Source organism: Heteronotia binoei, chromosome 21, assembly GCF_032191835.1.
Source record: "Heteronotia binoei isolate CCM8104 ecotype False Entrance Well chromosome 21, APGP_CSIRO_Hbin_v1, whole genome shotgun sequence".
Taxonomy (NCBI): Eukaryota; Metazoa; Chordata; class Lepidosauria; order Squamata; family Gekkonidae; genus Heteronotia; species Heteronotia binoei.
The window spans coordinates 169,800,304-169,823,618 of NC_083243.1; the positions used below are offsets into that span (position 1 = coordinate 169,800,304).

The following is a 23,315-nucleotide window of genomic DNA, read 5'->3' on the forward strand; positions in this document are numbered from 1 at the left end:
TTCCTCCAATGCCAACAATAGTGTGAGGTTTTGGCCAAGTGTGGAAAGTAAATTGTCAAATACCCTGAAGCATTCAGTGATGAACATAAATTAAGCTAAGGCAATTTCTCATGCTCAGTTAATTAGAGGGAATTGGCAAAGGGACTTGGGGCTAAGTTGCATTTAGCCTCAAGGCCAGCCAGCATGGGAGGATAAGCACAAAGCCTGACCCCTCTCAGTGTACAAGTTTGGTGTGCTGGTTGTAAGAACAAAGCATGGCCAGGATGGTACTGTCGACACTGCTAGCCATATGGCCTACCCTCAATAGAGGAATTAACCTGAATGAGCTGCACTTGCAGACTAGCCATCAATAAAACCCGATTAATCCATTCACTGAATCTTGTCTCTTTAATGTGGAGTGCTGGAGGCAAACAAAGCAGAATCAACTGCCAAGTATGCATCATAGATCAAAATTCTCTTGCGGTGGCCAAATCAAGTGTGACCATTGACTAATACCTGCACAAAACAAATAACTGGCCCATCAAGAGAGCCAGTTTGGTGTAGTGGTTAAGTGTGCAGACTCTTAGCTGGGAGAACCGGGTTTGATTCCCCACTCCTCCACTTGCACCTGCTAGCATGGCCTTGGGTCAGCCATAGCTCTGGCAGAGGTTGTCCTTGAAAGGGCAGCTGCTGTGAGAGCCCTCTCCAGCCCCACCCACCTCACAGGGTGTCTATTGTGGGGGAGGAAGGTAAAGGCGATTGTGAGCCGCTCTGAGACTCTTCGGAGCGGAGGGCGGGATATAAATCCAATCATGGCTCAGTCAGAGATTTGAGCCTCATACTGGCTGACTCTCCTGCCCCCACCTACTCAGGCCTAAGAATGTCGAACAGACTGCCAAAACAGTCTTACCTCAGAGAGAGACACATCTCTGATGCTTCTCTGTGTCCTCTCTGTCAACCAGGCTCAGAAAGGAGTGCTATTCCATTGTGGCCTCACAAAAGGTGTCATGACCACCACTGGCAACAGACCTCTGTGGCCCTATCAACAGCCCACACAGATGGCGTCCCAGCACAGGCAGCCTCTAAAGGCCCCCAAAATAGCTAGGGAGCTGTCCCACCTTTCCTGCCTCTTTCTTGTCACTCCCTCTCTGCCTCCAGCCCTCAGCTTCGTCTCAGGATGGTTGGCTGAGAAGGAGATAGGGTTGCCAACTGCAGGTTGAGAAATCCCTGGAGATTTGAGGTGTGAAGCCTAGAGAGCATGGAGTTTGAGGAGGGCCTCAGACAGGTACAATGCCACCCTCCAAACCAGCCATTTCCTCCTGGGAACCATTATTGCCAATCTCCAGCTGAGGGCCTGGAGATCACTCAGAATTACAACTGCTCTCCAGATGGCAGAGATCAGCTCCCCTGGAGAAAATGACTGCATTGCAGGGTGGACTCTGTGTTGTTATAACCTGCTGAGGCTGCTTCCCTCTTGCTTTGGTCTCCACTGTGGAGAAGGATTGTCCTTTTCCTAGGTAGAGGCTGCAGGGAGGGGATGGAAAGCTGAAGTCAGATCAATTCTCCTTGAGGTGCATACTGTATGGAATACCATAACACAACCAAGCTACACAAAAAAACTCCAGATCACGCCACAAGCTCACACTGATGCTAAATGCCACAAGGATGAATATGACAGGAAAAGGCGGCAACAATGCACTGCAAACAAAAGGAATGCTGAACTTCAGTGTCTTTGTGACTGTCATCAGCCCCCCCCCCCATAACTATTCTTCCTTATCTCCATTCTAAGCCTCTTTCGGAGTTTTGAGCCACCACAGACACAGGGACACACATACGCAGGGGTGGGGAAGCCAGCATTTGTTTCAGCTATGTGGGGAGAGGGGGAGACAGCAAGGGGGGCGGTGAGTGAATGCCAAGAGTTGGGGATGGGTGGGAAGACAGCAATGGTGTGGGTGACTGAATGTCACAGATGGGAGGGTAGGAGCATGCCAAGGGTGCAGGGTACTTGAAAGGGAGAGGTAGTTGGGGTGGTGGTGGTATTAGAACGAGGAATGGGAGTGGGAAGTTGGGGGGGAGAGACACCAAGGGTGGGGGGGGGAGTGAATGCCTTGACATGAGTGGGTGGGAAGGCAGCAAGGGTGGGGAGGCACTCACCCAGAGCCTCTTTCTAGAGCTGTTGTATTTTTTTCCCCACAGCAGGCCTTATTACTAGTCTTACATAAATCTCAATGTTGAAATCTGACTGGGCAGAAAATATATGCTTGTATTCCAAGATGAGTCAGTTTCAGACTAAATTTTCTGGAGACAGAAAGCAACCCAGACTTACCTGGGTTGTTGCAGGTAGTCATGCCCCTCAGCCTTCAGGCTGCCAACCATTCCTATGGCTACTCTGACTAGGTTCCTCAACTAGCGGTGGTGGGAGCAGCCAGCAAGACTGACATGCCCAAGTTATTTCAATCCACTCTTAGTTTTGTCACTCAGGTTTCAGACTTATCGGCAGAAGATGCCTAGTCTAGCCTACTACAGTGTTTAAACTCAGAGATTCAATGATAAGCCAGAGCAGCGGAATCTTCTCGCAATGGGGGGCGACCACTCAAGAGACGCTCTTCTATAGATGGGAGGGAGCAAAGTACTTCTTGTTCCCCACTCAGACCCAAGAAGAACAGATATGTCAGATCCTTGAATCAAGATCTGATTGTTAGTACCCCAGAGTGTGATCCTGATTCCTCAGTTCAGTCATCTGATTAGGAAGCAGGGGAACTGCCTGAGGAAGAGGAGAAAATAGTGCCTGCGGTTCAAATTAGATTATTTCCTCAAGTGCTGTACTTAAATTTTTTGCCTAAAGTACTTAGGAGGACCTTGGAGTTTTCCATGACTCCCAAGGAAAGGGAGGATCTTGATTCTGAGTTATCAGTAGGTTCAGGCAAAATGATGCCAAAGCTGGCGTTTATTCAGTCTGGGATTCCCCTGCCAACTTCCTTTCTATATTATTATAAAGGCAGAAAGGGAACCTCTTTCTAGATCTAAAGCTAATCAATATGTGTTCTCTAAATTGATTCCAGAAGCCACCAAGAGGCTCAAGCTTCAGGTAATGGATGATCCAGGCAATTCTTTCACTTCCAATTCTGTGCTTCCTGGGGATGCTGATGGTCTCTCAAAGGACACCTGTGATTGGAGAGCAGAACAGGCACCTCACAAAGATTTTGTAGCATCAGTGTGTGCCACTAGAGCATCCGTAGCTAGTCCTCTCTTTGCTAGAGCAGCTTATAAATGGGCTTCAGCTCAGCTTCAGCAGACACCAGTGTTCTTATAGAGCTCAAGGATGAACAATAAAATTGCTCTGGCCACAGTTTTTATGGCAAATGCATTGCTGGATGCTCTGTAACAATCAGCCAGGTCAGTGATGTGCAGTGTAGCAGCCAGGAAAAAGACAGTACCATTCAAGGGGCGAGGTAGCCTTTTTGGAGAGATATTTTATTGAAAATAAGGAGAAGGTGCTTCTTTCAAAAAAGGAGACTAGACCTAGACAGGGCTGGCCTGAAAGCGTGTGGCACCCCAGGCAAACTTACTGCTCGCATGCCACCAGGCCGACCCTCTCCTGTTTTTTCTGTGGTGCTATAATGCAGCGCCACACTTCACTCCCCCTCCCTGGCACGCTCAGACGCCAGCCTCGTGCTTACCGGCTTTGGCCAGCATCACAATATACCTTCTGTTAATATAAAGCAGGAAAAGGCTTCGCTCTCACTCCTCCCTTCTGGAACAGGAAGGGAGGGAGGATTGAAGCCTCTTCCTGCTTTATATTAACAGAAGGGTCTATTGCGATGCTGGCCAAAGCTGATAAGCACGAGGCTGGCGTCTGAGCGCGCCAGGGGGGCCAGGTGGCCTGCCTACACGGGGGGTGGGGAGTGGCCTGCCCGTCGCTGCCTAACTGCCCCATGGCAATTAGGCATTTGTCTTGGGTGCCGGGGGGGGGAGAGCCCATTTTGGTGCCCCCCCCCTGCCCAGTGCCCTAGAAATATGCCTAATTTGCCTAGAGGGCTAGCTGGCCCTGGACCTAGAAGAAGTTTTCAGCCCTCAAAGAAGTTCTTTCACTTTGGCAGCTTCAAGTTCTTCAAGGGCAAATGGCAACCAACAAATAAAGACAATTAAAGCAAACAAAATAAAAAGTCTTGTCTCAATGACTACATTGTGTTTTCATGGAAATCTAGAGATTGGGGGATGCCTCCAGTACCTTGTGAGCCAAGGGCATCTCTCTATAAGCAATCAAAGGGTGTTAGATACAGTAACAAATGGTTACTCCCTAGAATTTGTAGTGATACCCCCTGTCATGTTCTCAGGGTGCAGGCAGGCAGGAGTCCAAAGCCAGTCCAAGGTCAAAGTCCAGGAAGTCAAGCAGGAGCCAAGTCACCAATGCAGAATCACAAACCAGAATCAGAAGTCAATGTCTAAAAGCCAAAAGGTCAGGGTGCCAAGGAAATCAAGCAGGTCAGGATCAGGAATCAGGAAGGAGCGTGGATGCAAGCCAGAGAATAGACTTGTTGCTTCCACAAGGTTACCAGGTCCTGGGTGGGAGCTATATGGGAGTTCTCAACCAGCCTGCTTCCTGGGTGGCAGTGATTCTGATAGAACTCAGGGCTGAGAGATCTGAAGCATCAGCTTGCCTCATGTCTTTCCTCTGAGCCTGCTTCGAACTCTTGAGATGGGAGGAGGAGAGCTTGGAGGAGATTGATCGTTAACAGCTGACACTGGTGCCTGGAGAGTGATTGATGGGCCAGCTGCTGAAACAGAGAAAGAGAGAGAGAAAGCGAAAGAGAGACAGAGAAAGAGGGAGAGAGAAAAAGAGAGAGAGAAAATGAGAGAGAAAATGAGAGAGAGAGTGAAAGAGAGAGAGAGAGAGAGAGCAAAAGAGAGAGCGAGAGAGAGAGAATGAGAGAGAGAGAAAAATAGAGAGAAATAGAGAAAGGGAGAGAGAGAGAAAGAGAGAGAAAGGGAGAGAGAGAGAGAAACAGAGAGAGAGATAGATAGAAAGAGAGAGAGAGAGAGAGCTCTGCACGCTCGTTGGTGGGCGTGAGAGGAACGCGTTGGCCACGGAGGAGAGGGCCAGCCAGACCCCCTCCTTAGTTACCCAGTAGTCCAAAGGAAATGTTTTGTGCGACTTGTTGGGTTCTGAAAGATAGTCCCTCACCATTGCAGCACCCATCTCCGCTCTCAGAGGCCTACCGCTACCAGAGGGGCCAACGAGCCATTCGATGAGTGTCATCTCATGTTTTTCTTAATGACCAGTTTGCTCTGATCTTTTTAGCTGACAGAGCAAAAAAGTGCCATTCTGTTGAATATAAAAGGGTTAGTGTCTGAAAGCATAAAAGCTAATTTATCACAGTTAGACAGGGCCAGCACTGCCACTAGGCAAACTAGGCAATAGCCTAGGGTGCCAGCCTTCTGGGGGCACGGAATTGGGCGCCCTCCATGTGACTCGGTGATGTTATCAGTGCAGGGGTGGGGGTGCCAGAAGTTAGCCTTACCTAGGGTGCCAGACAGTCTAAGGCTGATCTTGCAGTCAGACATGGAATTAGCACTAGATAAAATATCGGTAAGAATTTTTTTCCTAGGCTCCAAGTCCAGATATAGAGAACAAAACACAATGGGAAAGGTCCTCTACTGAACTTCCGCAGATATATATACATTGATCCAGAGGTCTTCTTTGCGGAAGTCTTCCGCAGATATATATACATTGATCCAGAGGCATCCAGCAAGCTTCTCAGTGGACATAGCCTGTAAGTGTAGTGATGAGGGTATCACTCTGAGATCGTAGGCTGAAATTTCTGTTAAATAAGATGCTCCAAAGTGATCTTTTTAATGATTTTATACTATGGGGCAAACTTTGATTGACTGATTAAAGAGTTATCAATGTGGGCATCCTCCCTCTATATCCATTCTCCTAAACTTGACAGTATTTCCAGAGGGTGAATAAGATCATCTGGAATGATGTATCATTAAAGAAAACTAAGTGAGTCTTATCCTTGCTTTGCAGCAACTGAAAACTAAGTTTATTAAGAGAACCAGGGTTTACTTGCTAGTTTCTCCCCCATAATTTAAGGATTGCTATTTGGGCATGTGCCCTGACAGAAGGAAGGCTGAGTTTTGCCTGTAACAAGGCCACTAGTAACAAGGCCACAAGTGTCCCTTTTGGTAGGGCTAAAATACGTCTCATAAAAATATTTTGAATTATGTCCAAATTGCTGACAGTTGACTCTTTCCATCGCCATATCTCAAATCCATACAGTAAATGGGCAATAACTTTGCTGACAAAGAGTTTTAATGTTGGCTCTATAAGAAAACTACCTCTAGTATAGTGGAATCTCAGATGGTGTCGAAATAAACTCCTGCTGAAATCTTCTGCCAGTTAATATTTATTTTTTCTCATTTAATTCTGTAATTTTCTTTGTTAGCTCTGCTAGTTCTAATTAGCAACTTTTGTTTGCTACTGTTTTGCTAACTTTGACTGCAAACAGCCCCATTCAAAGCAAACATTATCTCAATCTCTCATTCCTCTTGTGAGGTTGGAAGACGCCTTGACAATATTTTACATTCAGTTTGATCCAGAGTTTTAGAGTCTTCAAATCGCCTGCCACCATTCCGCTTTAATTATTTTCCTTTTACATTGGTGGATTTGCTCTGCTCATTTTGTGTAGCCAAACTTTTATATTGCCTGCTGAAACCGTTTGAAATGGAGGGGGGGGGGGGTGTCTCTGATCAGAGGGCAGCCAGAATACCAGTGCTTAGTTGAATGTACATGATTGCTTGGAAATCATGTCAACACTGCAAAAACAATACACATTTAAATTACAAGATGAGGCAAGCAATGATATGTAAAAATTTCAACGCTGTCAGTTCTCATGCAAATTACTGCACCTTGTGGCTTTTGGAGGAGTAAACTTCTACAATACAAATTTGAAACGCCTGTAGAAAAATGACTGGATCAAAACTAGTTTCGAGAAAAACGCTGCAGCAGCAGTGCCAGAACTCATCTCACTGAAACAAATGTAGATGCTTCGGGCAGCAATGATGCAAAACAGTTATGAGAACATTAGGTAATGTAAAAGGTGAGTTTCCAATGCGGTGATAGAGAGTCACAAACTGTCAGTGTAAAAACACCCAAGGACTCCAAGGTATGCTGAGGCAAGGACACTAAATCTCTTGTAATTTGCAGCTTTAAACTATTGATACAAATGTTCAACTTCCCAAAATTACACTGTGGCTGCTCACTGAGTACCACAGGGGTGGCCAACGGTAGCTCTCCAGATGTTTTTTTGCCTACAACTCCCATCAGCCCCAGCCATTGGCCATGCTGGCTGGGGCTGATGGGAGTTGTAGGCAAAAAACATCTGGAGAGCTACCTTTGGCCATCCCCGGAGTACCAGATACATTTTAAAGTGTTGGTGCTTACCTTTAAAGCCCTATATGGCCAGGGGCAGCATACCTCTAGGACTGCCTCTCCCCATGTGAGCCTGTAGGACTCTATGATCCACAAACTAACATTTCCTGGTGGTTCCTGGCCCCTGTCCATCTTACCCCAACTAGGGCCGGAGCCTTTTTGGCCCTGACCCCCACCTGCTGGAATGAGCTTCCATTACAGATCAAGGCCTTGCAGGACTTACTACAGTTCAGAAGGGCCTGTAAGACAGAGCTCTTCCGCCAAACCTTTAGTTGAAGCAACAGGTGTTCATTTTATATCTGTCCCCCCCTCCAGTGACTCCAGGTCCAAGTGACCACTTTGGCCCAATTGGGTGGGCATCTGTTGAGGCACTGGTTACATTTAATGGTGGTATTCTGATTACTCAAAATGGATTTTAATTATTTAAAGGTTTTTATTGTATGGTTTTATGATGGGACCCACACTTGTAAGGAGGGAGGGATATAAATGGAATAAAATAAAAAAAATAAATAATAAGATGGTCATAGTTAGTACTCTGTACTTAGTTATTTCTATAAATGGGTGAAGATCCCAGTACTGTGCCTCCCTCCCCACAAACTGGGAAGAAATGTTCCCTCTAAGCTGCAGAATCTTATAAGCAAAAATTCCACTTTGTGAACTACTGGCATCAAAGTTGTGAGCTGCTGCATAAATTAGTGTGCTCTGGGGTCATCCTTCCTGAGCTGAGACAAAAATATGTGAGCTGGAGGCTAAAAATCTTTGAGCTAGTTCATGCTAACTCAGCTTAAAAGGAACACTGCTGGGAAGTAGCACCAAAGCAAATTATGAACAGTGACCATAAGACTATTCTTTTGAAGACAGATCATTCCCACTATCAAGGTATGATTTTTTTCCAAAAGATCTTCAGGAAGCAGAACCAAGCATCACTTTCATTGCTGTCATTTAGGCTCCTGCTTCACCCACCTCATGTTTTCCATAAACCAGAAAAAATGATCCTGATTCAAACAGGCACTTGACGGAAGACAACTGAGATTCTGTAAACTCTCAGAATCTAAAGTATTCAGCAACAATATTTTAAGTTTAAAAAATCTACATATTATTGTGCAGGTATTATATACCAAGTATAATTTCAAAAAAGTTTAGAAATGCAACCAATTAATTGCTGATTAATTAATGCTGGTACAGATTTTTTTTTAATTTCCAGAAATGTAAAAATAAATGAATCTATCCTATAGACCAAGGTAAGAGTAATATAGATCCTGATCCAACTTAAATTAGTCATTATTAAAATAAAATAATCATGAATTGATTGGTGAAACGTCAACTGAGGGGTGACATGATAGAGGTTTACAAGATTATGCATAGGAGGGTAGAGAAGGTAGAGAAAGAAGTACTATTTGCCCTTTCTCACAGTAAAAGATCTTGTGGACACCCAATGAAATTGCTGAGCAGTCAGGTTAGAATGGATAAAAGGAAGCACTTCTTCACCCAAAGGGTGAGTAACACATGGAATTCACTGCCCGGGAGGTGGTGGCAGATACAAGAGGAGATTGGATAGACATATTGTAAAGTACTGGGGTCGGCGCAGTAAGAGACCAGAGTCGGAGAGTGATTTCAGCAAGCTTTACTTTAGGAACACATACACAGACTGAGCTCTATTCAAACCTCCCGCTCCTTTATACAATTCTTGCCCCCTTCTGATTGGACCTTAACTATGTACATGGATTGGCTATTTACAGAGGCCTAAGGGCCTATCAGGGTACAGTATGAGCCTAGATGTTGATTGGCTACTTATGTTTCAATCCTTCCCCTGATTGGGCACGCTTAGGCCTTCTCTGGAACCCTGGTGTGGAGTACAAGCTTGGCTTGTTCAGCTTCCCTCCAAAAGTAACAGTTCCCTCCAAAAGTAACAGTTCTCCATTTGAACCTAGGACACAACACATATGGAGCATTTATGCCAATAAAGGTCTGAACTTGACATACGGAGCAGATATCCATCAGTGGCTATTAGCCACAGTATATTGTTGGAACTCTGCCTGAGGCAGTGATGCTCTGTATTCTTGGTGCTTGTGGGGGAGGGGGGCAACAATGAGAGGGCTTCTAGTGTCCTGGCCACACTGATGGACCTCCCGATGGCACCTGGTTTCTTCTGGCCACTGTGTGACACAGAGTGTTGGATTGGATGGGCCATTGGCCTGATCGAACATGGCTTCTCTTACGTTCTTAAGGGTGTCCTAGTGTTAACACCAGGACTGAGAAAATAAATGTGTGATAAGGAAAAATTAATTAATATTAGCAACTTTCCTGGGATAGTGATGTGATGTTTTTAAAAATGGAAACCCTATTTGAGATAGCAAAACTCTGTATTTAAGGATTGTGTTGCTTCAACAAAGGTCCTTTCCTTGGAGTCCTTGTATCAATTTTTAAAGCCGTTGGTATATTTGTGTATATCTACATATATGTTCCCTGAGTCTGAAATTCTTACACATTCAAACACACGAAGACTCTGCTTAATAATAAGAAATCCCTAGCGCTGAAAGGATTTTTGGGAGTTTATTTGCCATAACTTTTTTGATATTCTTTTTATGCCTGCACATTTTCATTGAAACCTTAAAACTTTACTACAGCTCAAGAATGCCACCTAGTGTCTGGGATCTTGGACCCCTGAGGTTTACATTATAATAACCCATACGTTCCCATTCCACACTGGGTCATCTTGCCAAAATTATTTTTTTACAAAGGACAAAGCAGTGTGGACAGGACCCACTGTTTGTCATGGTAATTAAGAGTCTTTAATGGCTACTATGCAGGAGGGACTATCATTTTAGTTATGGATATTGGTAACCTCTGACATCAGAGATGGAAATTTGCATAGGATCAGCTAGTCACTGTTACAGAGAGGGCTGGCTTGGGCTAGATTCCATGATTGACTATAAATATCTAGGCATTTGAGATTTTCCCTAATATTTAATGGAACTGCATGAAACTGGGTTCCACAGGAGGCGCTGGGTAAGGGTTAAAGACTCCTACAACATCTTGTTACTGCAAAGAACTCTATGAATGCTTTGAGGAATCTACTACATCCTAGCTAAAGTGAGGTTAGTTAAATTAGACTGACTTTACTGCTATTGTAGAGCCAGTTTAGTGTAGTGGTTTAGTGCGTGTGGTTTGATTCTCCATTCCTCCACATGCACCTGCAGATATGACTTTGAATCAGTCACAAGTTCTCGCAGAGGTGTTCCTTTCAAGAGCAGTTTCTGTCAGAGGTAGGGCAGGGCCAGGAGAGCCAGTTTAGTGTAATGGTTAAGTGTGCGGACTCTTATCTGGGAGAACTGGGTTTGATTCCCCACTCCTCCACTTGCACCTGCTAGCATGGCCATGGGTCAGCCATAGCTCTGGCTAGGGTTGCCAAGACCAATTCAAGAAATATCTGGGGACTTTGGGGGTGGAGCCAGGAGACATTGGGGTGGAGCCAAGATCAAGGCTGTGACAAGCATAATTGAACTCCAAAGGGAGTTCTGGCCTTCACATTGAAAGGGACGGCACACCTTTTCAATGCCTTCCTTCCACAGAAAATAATGAAGGATAGGGGTACCTTTTGGGGGGGCACATAGAATTGGACCCCCTGGTCCAATCTTTTTGAAACTTGGGGGGTATTTTGGGGAGAGGCACTAGATGCTATACTGAAAATTTGGTGCCTCTACCCCCAAAAAACAGCCCCCCCAGAGCCCCAGATACTCACGGATCAATTCTCCATGATTTTCTATGGGAATAAATCTCCATAGGGAATAATAGAGTTCCCAGCAGACATTTCCCTCCCCTCCCCCCACCCCCACCCCGCTTTCTGAGGACCCTGAAGCGGGGGGAGGGTCTCCAAACCGGGGGATCCCCTGCCCACCTGGGGATTAGCAACTCTAGCTCTGGCAGAGGTTGCCCTTGAAAGGGCAGCTGCTGTGAGAGCCCTCTCCAGCCCCACCCACCTCACAGGGTGTCTGTTGTGGGGGAGGAAGGTAAAGGAGATTGTGAGCTGCTCTGAGACTCTTCGGAGTGGAAGGCAGGATATAAATCCAATATCATCTTCTTCATCTTCATCCCCACCTACCTCAAAGGGTGTCTGTTGTGGGGAGGGGAAAGGAAAGGAAATTGTAAGCCACTCTGAGACTCCTCTGGGTAGTGAACGGCAGGGTATTAGGGTTGCCAATCCCCAGGTGGGGGCAGGGGATCCCCCGGTTTGGAGGCCCTCCCCCCACTTCAGGGTCGTCAGAAAGCGGGGGGAGGGGAGGAAAATGTCTGCTGGGAACTCTATTATTCCCTAGGGAGATTTATTCCCATAGAAAATAATGCAGAATTGATCCGCGGTTATCTGGGGCTCTGGGGGGGGGGCTGTTTCTTAAGGTAGAGGCACCAAATTTTCAGCACAGCATCTAGTGCCTCTCCCCAAAATATCCCCCAAGTTTCAAAACGATTGGACCAGGGGGTCCAATTCTATGAGCCCCAAAAGAAGGTGCCCCTATCCTTCATTATTTCCTATGGAAGGAAGGCATTGAAAAGGTGTGCGGTTGCTTTAAATGTGATGGCCAGAACTCCCTTTGGAGTTCAATTATGCTTGTCACAGCTTTGATCTTGGCTCCATCCCTAATGTCTCCTGGCTCCACCCCCAAAGTCTCCTGGCTCCACCCCCAAAGTCCCCAGATATTTCTTAAATTGGACTTGGCAACCCTACAGGGTATAAATCTAGTTTCTTCTTTATTTAGAAGTCTGTCTGTGTGCTGTGAGATTGTATGCCTTTTTCATGTATTTTGTTTTGCCCTTTTTTAAAGTCCAATCACTCTTCTTTTCTTTTTAATAAACTTTCTTTTTATAAAGACCTTTTTTTTTGCTACATTTCAGTATGGCATAGTTCTCCAGTATATTTCTGTTAATCTCTTCCCTGGATACAAACTGCATGGATGCTTCATAGTTTTCTTTCAAAAATATATATTTTTTTGCATTTATTTGTGTGTGTGTGTGTGCATTCACGCCTGTGCCTGGAAGTCATGGCAACCTCCAGTGATTCCTTTTGGCAGGGAGTACATTCAGAGAATTGGCTTGATAACCTGTCTCTCTCTCCCAACCATGGTATTCTCTGGAGCTCTCCCATCCAAATACTTGCCAGGATCAGGTCTGCTTAGCTTCCAAGATCTGACAAGACTGGGATATCCAGGGGAGGGCAGGGCCAGAATTATGCTGCATAGTTTTCCATAAGGTATTCTCCAGGACAGGGGTGGTCAAACTGTGGCTCGGGAGCCACATGTGGCTCTTTCACAAATATTGTGTGGCTCTCAAAACCCCCAGTGCCTTGTTGGCCAGCTTAGAGAAGGCTCTTTAAATCACTTCTCTAAGCCAAGTCAGCTGGCAGTTTAGAGAATGCATTTGAAGTTAAAGTTGCTTTCTTTAGACCTCTCCTTCCCTTTTCCCTCCCCCATCTATTTGCCTTCCTTCCTTCTTTCCTTGTGGCTCTCAAACATCTGTTTATTCTGTGTGGCTCTTGCCTTAAGCAAGTTTGGCCATCCTGCTCCAGGATCTACCAGGATGTAAAAATTATCCTGCCTTTTTCTGAGAGGATTGTCCCCCTGTCTCCAGCCTGAGACTCTGGAACAATACCCTCCTTTGATAACAAAACCAAGATTACCCTGGGTTAGGACCAGTCAGGAGACACCATTAAGCTAAATAAGCTTTATTATAAAGGAAAAGGTTTAAAAACAGTATAGTTCCAGTGAGGGTTCAAAGTACATAAAAACAATAAAGCTAATTTTGGACCAGAACCAATAAGTTGAAATTAAATCAAAAGAGATTTTGGCTAAACATTAGGAAGAACTTCCTGACAGTTACAGTGGTTCCTCGGAGGAACAGGCTTCCTTGTGAGGTGGTGGGCTCTCCTTCTTGGAGGTTTTCAAACAGAGGTTAGATGGCCATTTGACAGCAATGCTGATACTGTAAACTTAGATCATGAGAAGGAGGGCAGGAGGAGGTACTTTTCCTGCATTGTGCAGGGGTCCTTTCCAACTCTATTATTCTGTTTTTCTAGCTTCCTAAATATATTTACTGAAGGTTCTTAAAGCATTGGAAGATACAATTCAAAGTCAAGCAGCATAATCTAAAATAAATGCAATGGCAAGATAACACAGCAGAGGCTAAATATTGGTACTGGAGGAAAATGAAAGGTAAGGGGTGGTGGTAAAGGTCTATCAGGATATTTTAGATTTATCAGAGACTTGGGTCTCTAATATGCTGATGAAAGAGAGCCCCTGAAAAATTAATTAATACCCCTATAATAATAAATATAATGATTAAGAGCATGCTTTGCCCCCCAAAATTAAAATGTCTGATGTAACTGTCCATTAAGGTGCTGGCCACAGCATAGTGGGTGTATGCCCATGCTGGCTAGCTAAGATAAGAGAAGTGGCCTCTTAGAGGCGACTTGTTGTAATAGATAAGTGAAGGCAGGGCTTTTTTTGAGCAGGAATGCACAGGAATGCAGTTCCGGCTAGCTAGGTGTCAGGGGTGTGTGGACTGATATGCAAATAAGTCTTGCTAGGCTTTTTCTGCTAAAAATCTCTTTTCAAAACAATGGTGATGTCAGGGGGTGTGGCCTAATATGCAAATGAGTTCCTGCTGGGCTTTTGCTACAAAAAAGGCCCTGAGTGAAGGGATAGTGTCTGGTCTATGCCTGATGGGCCATGAAGACTGCAGTTGGCACACAGGGAAATATGGAAGGAGATGGTCCTTCAAATCTGCGTGTCCCAGGTTGTGAAGGGCTTTAAAGGCCATAACTAGCACCTTAAACTGAACTTAGAAACAGACTGGTAGTCAATTTCACTGGTTCAGAATGGGTAACATATATGGTTCCAATGGCCAGTCCTAACAATAGTCAGGCTTATTATTTATTTATTATTTTCAATTTATTAGCCTGCCCGTTCCCAATTGGGCTCTGGGCAAGTAACAACAATCAATAATACAAGATTAAAATCAAATACATATAATAAAACAATTTACAATCTAAAAGCAATATAACAATTTAAAAACAAACTCCAATTCTGCAGTTGGTAATATCAGTTGCCTCAACTCCTTCCATACATCCCCCAGCTGGTGTAAGATAAATGGGTCATCTTCTGCATTCTGGACCATTGTAGTTTCCAGGTTGTCTTCAAGGGCAGCCCCATGCAGAGGATGTTGCAGTGATCCAACTCTGAAGTTACAGAAATATGGTTCAGTGTGGAACAACAGAGCTGGTGAAACAGATGCTGTTGATAGAAGGTACTTCTGACCAGCATGCCAGACTGCTATCCAAAGAGCAAGACAGGGTCCATGAGCAAATCTGAAATCTCAGAATGCCTGTTCTGAAAAAGCCAACATCACTCCATGTAGGACAATCAAATAATTATCAACATGGGGAAAATCCTCCTGAGGTGGGATACTAATTTTGACAAATCTGCTTCTGGAGATAATCAACAGAATACTTGACAGCTATCCTCATGTGTGTTAAATCTTTGAACCTTGCCTTGAGGTTAATGAAGGTTAGTGAGGTTAATAAAGATTGTGCTCTGGCATGATCCTCAGAAAATAGCTTTTTTAATAGTTAAAACTGAGAGGAAATGTTGTTCCCTCATTTGAGATAGTTACATGGTTCCCATATAGAGGAAGGACACTGTTTAGGACTGGAAGTTTACAATTAATTTTCTGTATTGAAATCTCTAATTACAAAAAACTTTCACAACTGACATTTGAAAAGAGAGTAAGCAGCTCCTAAAGCAGCAATATCTCATCCCTGTTGGGAATAATTCTTGTCTCCTTGAAGGAAGCTAAATATTACCCTTGCTGGCTGGAGAAAGAGATAGCAGCAATGAATGAAGAGCTGATCTTTTATTCCACTGAAGTTTCACAGAGGAAGAGGAAGACTAGGAGCGAAAAAACTCTGCCTATTGTCCCAGTTTTCAGTAAGCAACACAGATCCACCCAAGGATCCACTGCTGCTCTGGATGGAAAGCTCAGATGGGGCTGACAGAGGGCAGCCAGCTTTTCCTTGAACAGTGGCATTTGTCCAACTCTCCGATAAGAAGTCTGACGAACTTTAGCTTTCACTCTTTCCCTGTTAGGGCCAAAATGCCAGCCAGAAGATTTTAAAAGCAGGAGCAGTAGCCACAATATTGTAAAGGTGTGGAAACCCTCCCCCATCACGAGGTAAGAGCCTTTTGCAGTCATGGTCAGTTATAGACTGTTGTTGCCATGTTAAGCCTAAAGTAATAGAATGCTTCAAGCAAACATAAAATATTCCATGCAGCAGGATTTGTATCTGTCACCACTTCTCCTCTGTATTTTCCTCCCTGTAACCTCTATAATATTTATTGAAATATATATATGAGCTACACAGCATTGCTGTTTCCTTTCTTCTTAACACATGTTCACAACAAGACTTCTACCCTTGAGTCAAGCAATGGGGGACGATCTGGGACTGGAGACGGACTATTGTTCTGAAGGTAATTCAAAAGGGTTTCAGGAAAGCTTCCTGTAAACACACACACACACACACACATTTCTTTTATCCCAATATTGCTTCCAGTCAAATGGACTTGCACATCTTTTTGAATCAATACTCTGCAGGACCTGTTTACTGGAAGCAAAATATGTATGACCAGGGATCCCTCTTTCATACCACCTTAAAGTCTGGGGTAAAAAAAAAAACTACCCTCTTAATCCTGAGTGAGGGCAAAGAGACTCCCTTTTACTGTTTCTCTTAAGGTCTGATTGTTATTGCCTGTACAGATAAATACAGAAGAGGAGATGCAAATGAGCATTAACCTGACTAATGTGGATATTACATTTGCATCCCAAACCTGATTGAAGTAATATCAAGGTGGGTAGCTATATTGATCTGAAGCAACAGAACGAAGTAACAGCACTTTAAAGCCCTTAGAAGCATCCCTTAGAAGAGAATGTTCTGGCCAGTTAAGCCTCAGGATTTACTGCCCTCAGAAATGAAATGGACAGGACAAACTTGTTTTCAGAGTAGAATGGTGGATGATTGTGCATGGCATGTGCAGCAGTTTCTCATACCACAAGACCCTCTAGCCTCATACCACATACCCTCCAGCCTGAATGACAGAGAGCAGGGAAGGATATTTTTTCAGATATAGCAGCAATAGCAACTTCCCTTGCATTGCTACCAGTCAGATGTGGCAGTGACAGTACAACCTTTATATACATAAATGAGTATTTAGTAGTTGAAGAGGGAGGAATTAGATTAGCTGTGAAATAAACTGTGTTTGCCATTTTAAAACAAGCGCCAAAGAAGAAGAACACGAGCCCCCCCAAAATAAGAAAATGGTTAGTTTTTTAAATCAAGAGAGTGACTTGAAGTGGGGAAGAGAGTAGCCATATTAGTTGGGTATGTGCCTGTTAGCAGGCTGCTTGAGTCCTCACTCAGCCATAAATGGTGACTTTGGACCAGTTACTTCTCTCAGTCTCAGGCTATTGCGAGGTTAAGGTAAAGAAGATGAGAACCATGTCTGAAACTGTCAGCTCCTTGGAGAATGGTTGGAAAAAAATGTGATAGTGCTTTACTTGAGTATTTAGATGGAGAGGAGCTCACCATTTAAAGGAAAATAATGCTTTTCTAAAAGCTTTACAATGAACAAAACATTGACATAGCACGGCAGTGAGAAACTTTCTCTTTTCTCCTGTGTGAATCAAAAGCTGTCCATGATAGTCACATAGGTGCCTTGCTTATAACAGGAAAACAAGCTAGTAGTTCTATCAGGTGGAAAAATATGGCAGTGTCAGCAACGGTAATTTGCATGTTGAGGTCATTTCAACTTACCATTCAAAACAATAGTGATATTTGTACCATGTGTGAATTTGTGGATGTGGAACAGAATGTGGAAGAGAGTTCAAATGTATCTTCTAGCCAACATGTTTTATGCATCAAAATGGATTTTAAATCTCATGTATAAAAATGTCCAGAATGCTGTTAAAATAAATTTTCATAGCAACACAATCCCCCTGTAACCCAAAAGGTATGCAGTGATTTACCAAAACAGTCTGGGACAACTACATGGTAGCAATTCCAGAAGAAAGAAATTTGTATGTTGGGGAACTCTGTGGAAATGAATAGAGGGCAGTGAAGGAAAGCATAACACAACCTTAGGTTAGGTTTTATAGTCTTGGTCCTTCAGCTTTCTGCTTAAAAATAATGAGCTTTTAAAAAAACAACAACAACAAAATCATCATAACTTGAGATTACTGTATAAATTGATGGAGAAGTCTAAAGATGACAAAATAGATTCCATAACTGATAATCTCATACCTATAATTTGAACAGGAAGGCCAACTTGAATAACATATCAAAGATTAACTCATTGTTTCTTTTTAATAGTGGCAATGAGATGCATCTGGCACACAGAAACCAGACCAACCAATCCGTTCCCTCTGAATTCATCTTCCAGGCATTCTCTACAGTTCCGGAGATACAATGTCTTCTATTCATATTCTTCCTTCTGCTCTATCTCACAATTATCTTTGGCAATGTATCCATCATCGGGGTAGCCCTCACTGACCAATCCCTCCACACCCCCATGTATTTCTTCCTGGGTAACCTCTCTTTTCTAGAGATCTGTTACACCACTGTGGTGGTGCCTCAAATGCTGGCCAGTATTTTAGATGTCCATAGACCAATCCCATTTGCAAACTGTGGTATCCAGATGTTCTTGTTTGTGGCACTAGGAAGTACTGACTGTTTCTTGTTGGCTGTTATGGCATATGATCGTTATGTGGCTATCTGCTACCCACTCCGGTATACTTTGATCATGACCTGGAAGGTGTGCATATGGCTGGTTGTTGGCTCTGCAGTGTTTGCCCTTGCATTGTCACTGGAACTGACTGTGCTGATCTTCACCTTGCCCTTTTGTGGTCACCAGCCTCAGATTAACCATTTCCTGTGTGACGTGCCTCCTGTGCTGCGACTGGCATGTGCCGACACTCATATCCATCAGACGGTGTTATACAGTGTTGGTATCATGGTGTTAGCTGTCCCTTTCCTTCTGATAAGCATTTCCTACATCTACATTGTGGCTGCCATTCTGCGGATCCGTTCTACATCTGGTCGGCATCAGGCCTTCTCCACCTGTTCCTCCCACTTGACGGTAGTGATCCTGCAGTATGGCTGCTGCAGTCTTGTTTACTTGCGTCCCAGGTCAACTTCTTCAGAGGATGAGGACCGGAAACTTGCTCTTATATATACATTTGTCACTCCACTGTTAAATCCTCTCATCTACAGCCTGAGGAACAAGGATGTCAAGCAGGCCCTGAAGAAGGTTGTGAGGAAGACTGCTGAATCTTAGGCATATTAACATCTGATTGCCACAATCATCTGTGGTATGATAAAGTCCTCACAAGATGGCTCAGTTTCCTTATTTTTGCTTAGTGTATTTATACCTACCCACACACAGGTTAGTTCCCAGTGTTCTGTCACATCATGGAATTACATTGTTCATGCTTCAAAGTCAAGCTGGAGCTGATGCAGAAAACAATTGATTTGGACCTTTCACCTCTTGGGGGATAGGGCATTTAATCTTTTCCCACTGCAGATATTCCACATCTATCTCCCAAACTGCTATTAGCTGATGGCAAGGGGGAGACAGATACAGATGTTAAAGCCCATATCTAGACCTTGGTGTAGCCTTACAATGGATTACTATTGCCTTAGAAATTGTATCCAGTGAATCCCTTCTGCTATATCTAATGAAGAAAATCTTGGAGCATTTCTCTGTCAAAGCAAGATTTAGCTGAATGGTGTTGTTGGATCCAATTTAGGGGAAGGGTATAACTGGATCTGATGCAATATAATTACAAACTACACGATTAGTGTAGTTAGTTCCCTACCAACTGGGAAAGTTACTTTATAAATCTTAAATATGAATTAATATTATAGTTAATTTTAACTATCTAATTTAAATATTGGATTAGGAAGCTTTTCATAGCTGCTTGGCTTACAAAGGTAATTGGACCAGATATTTTTATATGGCTTCCACTTGGCTAAGTGGTTAGAAGTTCTAGTCCAAGCATCACCACATCTTGTTTTCTAAGGATGCAAGAGTGCCAGAGACTTATATTTTTTTTTTTATTCACTGGAAATGTATGTAACTTTTCCAACATACCCTCAAAGTGGTTTCCAGATATACAGGTAATACCATAAACATTAAACCCAACAAAAATAGATTCAAACAATCAACATAACCACAGGGTAATTGACAAGGGCACTTTTAAATAATTTAACTTTAGATTTTCTCCTGAAGATTACCAGAAATGACAGTTCCCACCCACACTTTAGACAGTCCATTCTAAAATAGTGGTGCTGCAGCTGAAAAAGCCCAAGTTGCAATCTGCATATTGATGGCATTCCACAAATATATAAGCAGAATATATTTGGAGGCAAAGATGATCCCCTGCAAAGCAACAGATCGACTACCCCACATCAGATCCTGACATATCTTGCAGTAAATTGGGTGCATCTTGATGAAAGGGACAAGAAACCTACATGAGGGCAGTCTCTGGTTTTGCCTTGCCTAATTATCTCTTACTCATTCGGCTAAGTCTAGCCATACTGTTTTTACTTATTGTCAAATGTGCACTGTTTAAAACCCTGCTATGCCTTTGCTTCATTTATGCAAGCTGATCGCTATGCAACTTTGCTTTTGTAGTGTCCTGTAAACCATGCCTGCAGTGATTTTTATGCAAATTTCTAATGACTTCTGCACTGTTCTCTTTCTTGCAAATAACCAGAAGCTTCTGCATCTCTTGCTGCTGTGTTTGAAAGGGAATCTGTTCAATAAAGTTTTAAACTCTTCCTGGGGTGTTCACATCTCAAACTCAACTGGGATGTTCAAGCATTGACCAGGGGAACCAAGAAGGAAGGAAGTGTCCTCCATTCTCTTCCAGGTTGATAGTGCCTCTTACCAGAGTGGTAGCAGTGATTACCATATCCAATCCATCCTGGAATTACTCAGGATGGATTAAAGGGAATAGAATATGGGTGAGTGAGGGAGCACAGGTCCAACTGCCATCCCAGGATGGGATCTAGACTCCCCACCAGTTTTTGCTACAGGGAGAAGTTATTAATAGAAGGGGTGGCGGCTAGACTGAGCTTTCCTGGATGAGGCAAATTATTTAGATCCCTTCCAATCTGAATTTAGGCTTGGTTATGGAACTGCAACAGTCTTGGCTGCTCTGGTGGATGACTAGAACCAGGAAATGGACAGAGGGAGAGCGAATCTGTTGATTCTCCTGGGCCTTTCAGCAACTTTCAATACCATAAATCATGGTATACTGCTGGTACACCTACCCATGACACAGCCTCTATTTTAAGGAAGGGAATCTGAAGAACTGAGCCAAACTGAGATGACCAGAGATAAAGTTCCAGACTAGGGATGGGCAAGGAAAGCAAAAAGAAAGGTTCGTTTCATTTCATGGTTCTTTGGTTTGCCCGGACTGGTGGTTCAGTTTGTTTTGTGATTTTAAAATTTCTGAACAAATCGTAGTTTGTTTGGTTCAGGAGGGCTAGAAAGTGCTGGCACACTGTCAATGTGCCCTGCATGATTACATAATCCGTAAGTGCCACTATCACACCAGACATGTTGGACGGGGTGATGGGCCTGGTGCAATAGCTTTACTTACGAGTGACATCATTACGCCAGTCACATCACGGCACACAGGGAGGATCTCCCACCAATAATGACACCGAGGAGCCACCCAAAAAACAAGCCACTTCGTTCTGCGAGTCGTGCATATTGTGAATACCTGAACCAGTTCAGAATGAACCATGAATCAGCTATTTTAGGCACAAATTGCCGTTTTTACTTCAATTTGTGCTGTAAAGTACTGGGGTCGATGCAGTAAGAGACCAGAGTCAGAGAGTGATTTCAGCAAGCTTTACTTCAGGAACACAAACACAGACTGAGCTCTATTCAAACCTCCCGCTCCTTTATACAATTCTTGCCCCCTTCTGATTGGTCCTTAACTATGTACATGGATTGGCTATTTACAGGGGCCTAAGGGCCTATCAGGGTACAGTATGAGCCTAGATGTTAATTGGCTACTTATGTTTCAATCCTTCCCCTGATTGGGCACACTTAGGCCTTCTCTGGAACCCTGGTGTGGAGTACAAGCTTTGGCTTGTTCAGCTTCCCTCCAAAAGTAACAGTTCTCCCATTTGAGCCTAGGACACAACATGTGCCCATCCCTATTCTAGACCTATTGGAGAAATTAAAAACTGATAAATCTCCAGGTCTTGGTGGTATACACCCAAGAGGGAGCTCAGATGTGAGATAGTTGATCTACTAACTCATATATGTAACCCATCACTAAATTCAGCTGCTATAACAGGAGAGTAGCAAATGTTACACCAGTTTTTAAAAAGAGATCCAGAGGGGAACTAGGAAACCACAAGCCAGTCAGCCAGTCAGCCTATTGTCTGTCTCATGCAAATTAGTAGAAACTGTAATCAAAGGCAGAATTGTTAGGCTCATAGAGGGACAAAGTCTTCTGAGGGGAAAACCAGCATGGCTTCTACAAAGGGAAGTTCTGCCTCACCAACCTTTTGGAGCTCTTTTGAAAAAGTGAACAAGCATGTAGATAATGGTTACCCAGTAGACATTACATACATGGATTTTCAAAAACCTTTTGACAAGGTACCTTACCAAAGACTCCTGAGTAAACTTAGCAGTAATGGGATAAGAAAACAGGCTCTCTTATGGATTAAAAATTGTTTAAATGACAGAAGGCAAAGAATAAGAATCAATGGACAGTTCTCACAATGGAAACCTGAACTGGTGCCTGGAGGCAGTTTGGGATGCAGACTAATAACCTGAAGTGTAATAATGAGAAGATAGAAGCGCTAGTGGTGGGCAGAAGTCTGAGCAAGGATTTAAGGTGTCACACATTCTGGATCGGGTTACACTCCTCTAAAAGGAAGAGGACCATAGTCTGGGGATGCTCTTGGACCCAGGCGTGCTGCTGGATAAGCAGATGGCAGCTGTGGCCAGGAGTGCCTTTTACCAGCTTTGACTGGTTAGCCAGCTTTGGCTTTTCCTGGGCAGGAGGTGCTCCTTGAATCTTTCCTCCCTGTCAAATAGAACCCCAGCAAAACAGAATATTCAAATGGGCTAGAAAATGAATAAAATATAGATACTGAAAATCTTGTGCCAAATCAGACAGAGCATGCCATAGGGAAAGCCACTGAGGCACACAGCCCAAAAATTGCTGCAAACAATTTCATTAGAAAATTATAGTAAACCAATTCACACATTTAATTCCACATGCTGACTCGTTCAAACAACAGAAGCAACCACTGGGCAATACATAAGGAGCACCAACTCCATTCTATGTTGCTTTCACAAATAAAGACCTGTATCAGTTCTAAGGGCTCAGTAGAGTTCCAAATGTTCAAAATAAGTCCAAAAGTCCCCATAGGATGTAACTGCACAACGGTACATTGGTAAATATCTGTAAAAATTTTTTAATGAGTTTAATTAATTTAAAAATGCTGAGGAATTAAAAATCACACTAAAAGTGTAACAGCTCTAAAACTCCTTGCCAAATCCCACTGTATAACCGATAAAATTATCAGAAATGATTTTTATTCTATAAATTGAATGAATTGTAATCCCCTACTACGTAATATAAAAAACGAATGTTATATTTAAATTTAAATTAATGACCAATAATAATTTAATTTTTTTATTTATTTTAATTTTTATCTCATGCACATAGACACTTTGGAATCTACAGCCTACAAAAACCAACTATATCTAAACTGGAATTGAGAGCCAGGGCTCCTAATCTGAATGTTCAAAATGATTCTTCTCTGAGT

The 23,315-nt window shown here is 43.4% G+C and overlaps 1 protein-coding gene across 1 annotated transcript; it reads left to right on the top strand.

The window, feature by feature from the left end:
- Positions 1-17,835: 17,835 nt before the first annotated feature.
- Positions 17,836-18,812, top strand: LOC132589684 (olfactory receptor 10Q1-like). Its single transcript, XM_060262416.1, has one exon. The coding sequence runs from the start codon at positions 17,836-17,838 to the stop codon at positions 18,787-18,789; it is 954 nt and encodes a 317-aa protein (XP_060118399.1). The 3' UTR covers positions 18,790-18,812.
- The last annotated feature ends 4,503 nt before the right edge of the window (positions 18,813-23,315 follow it).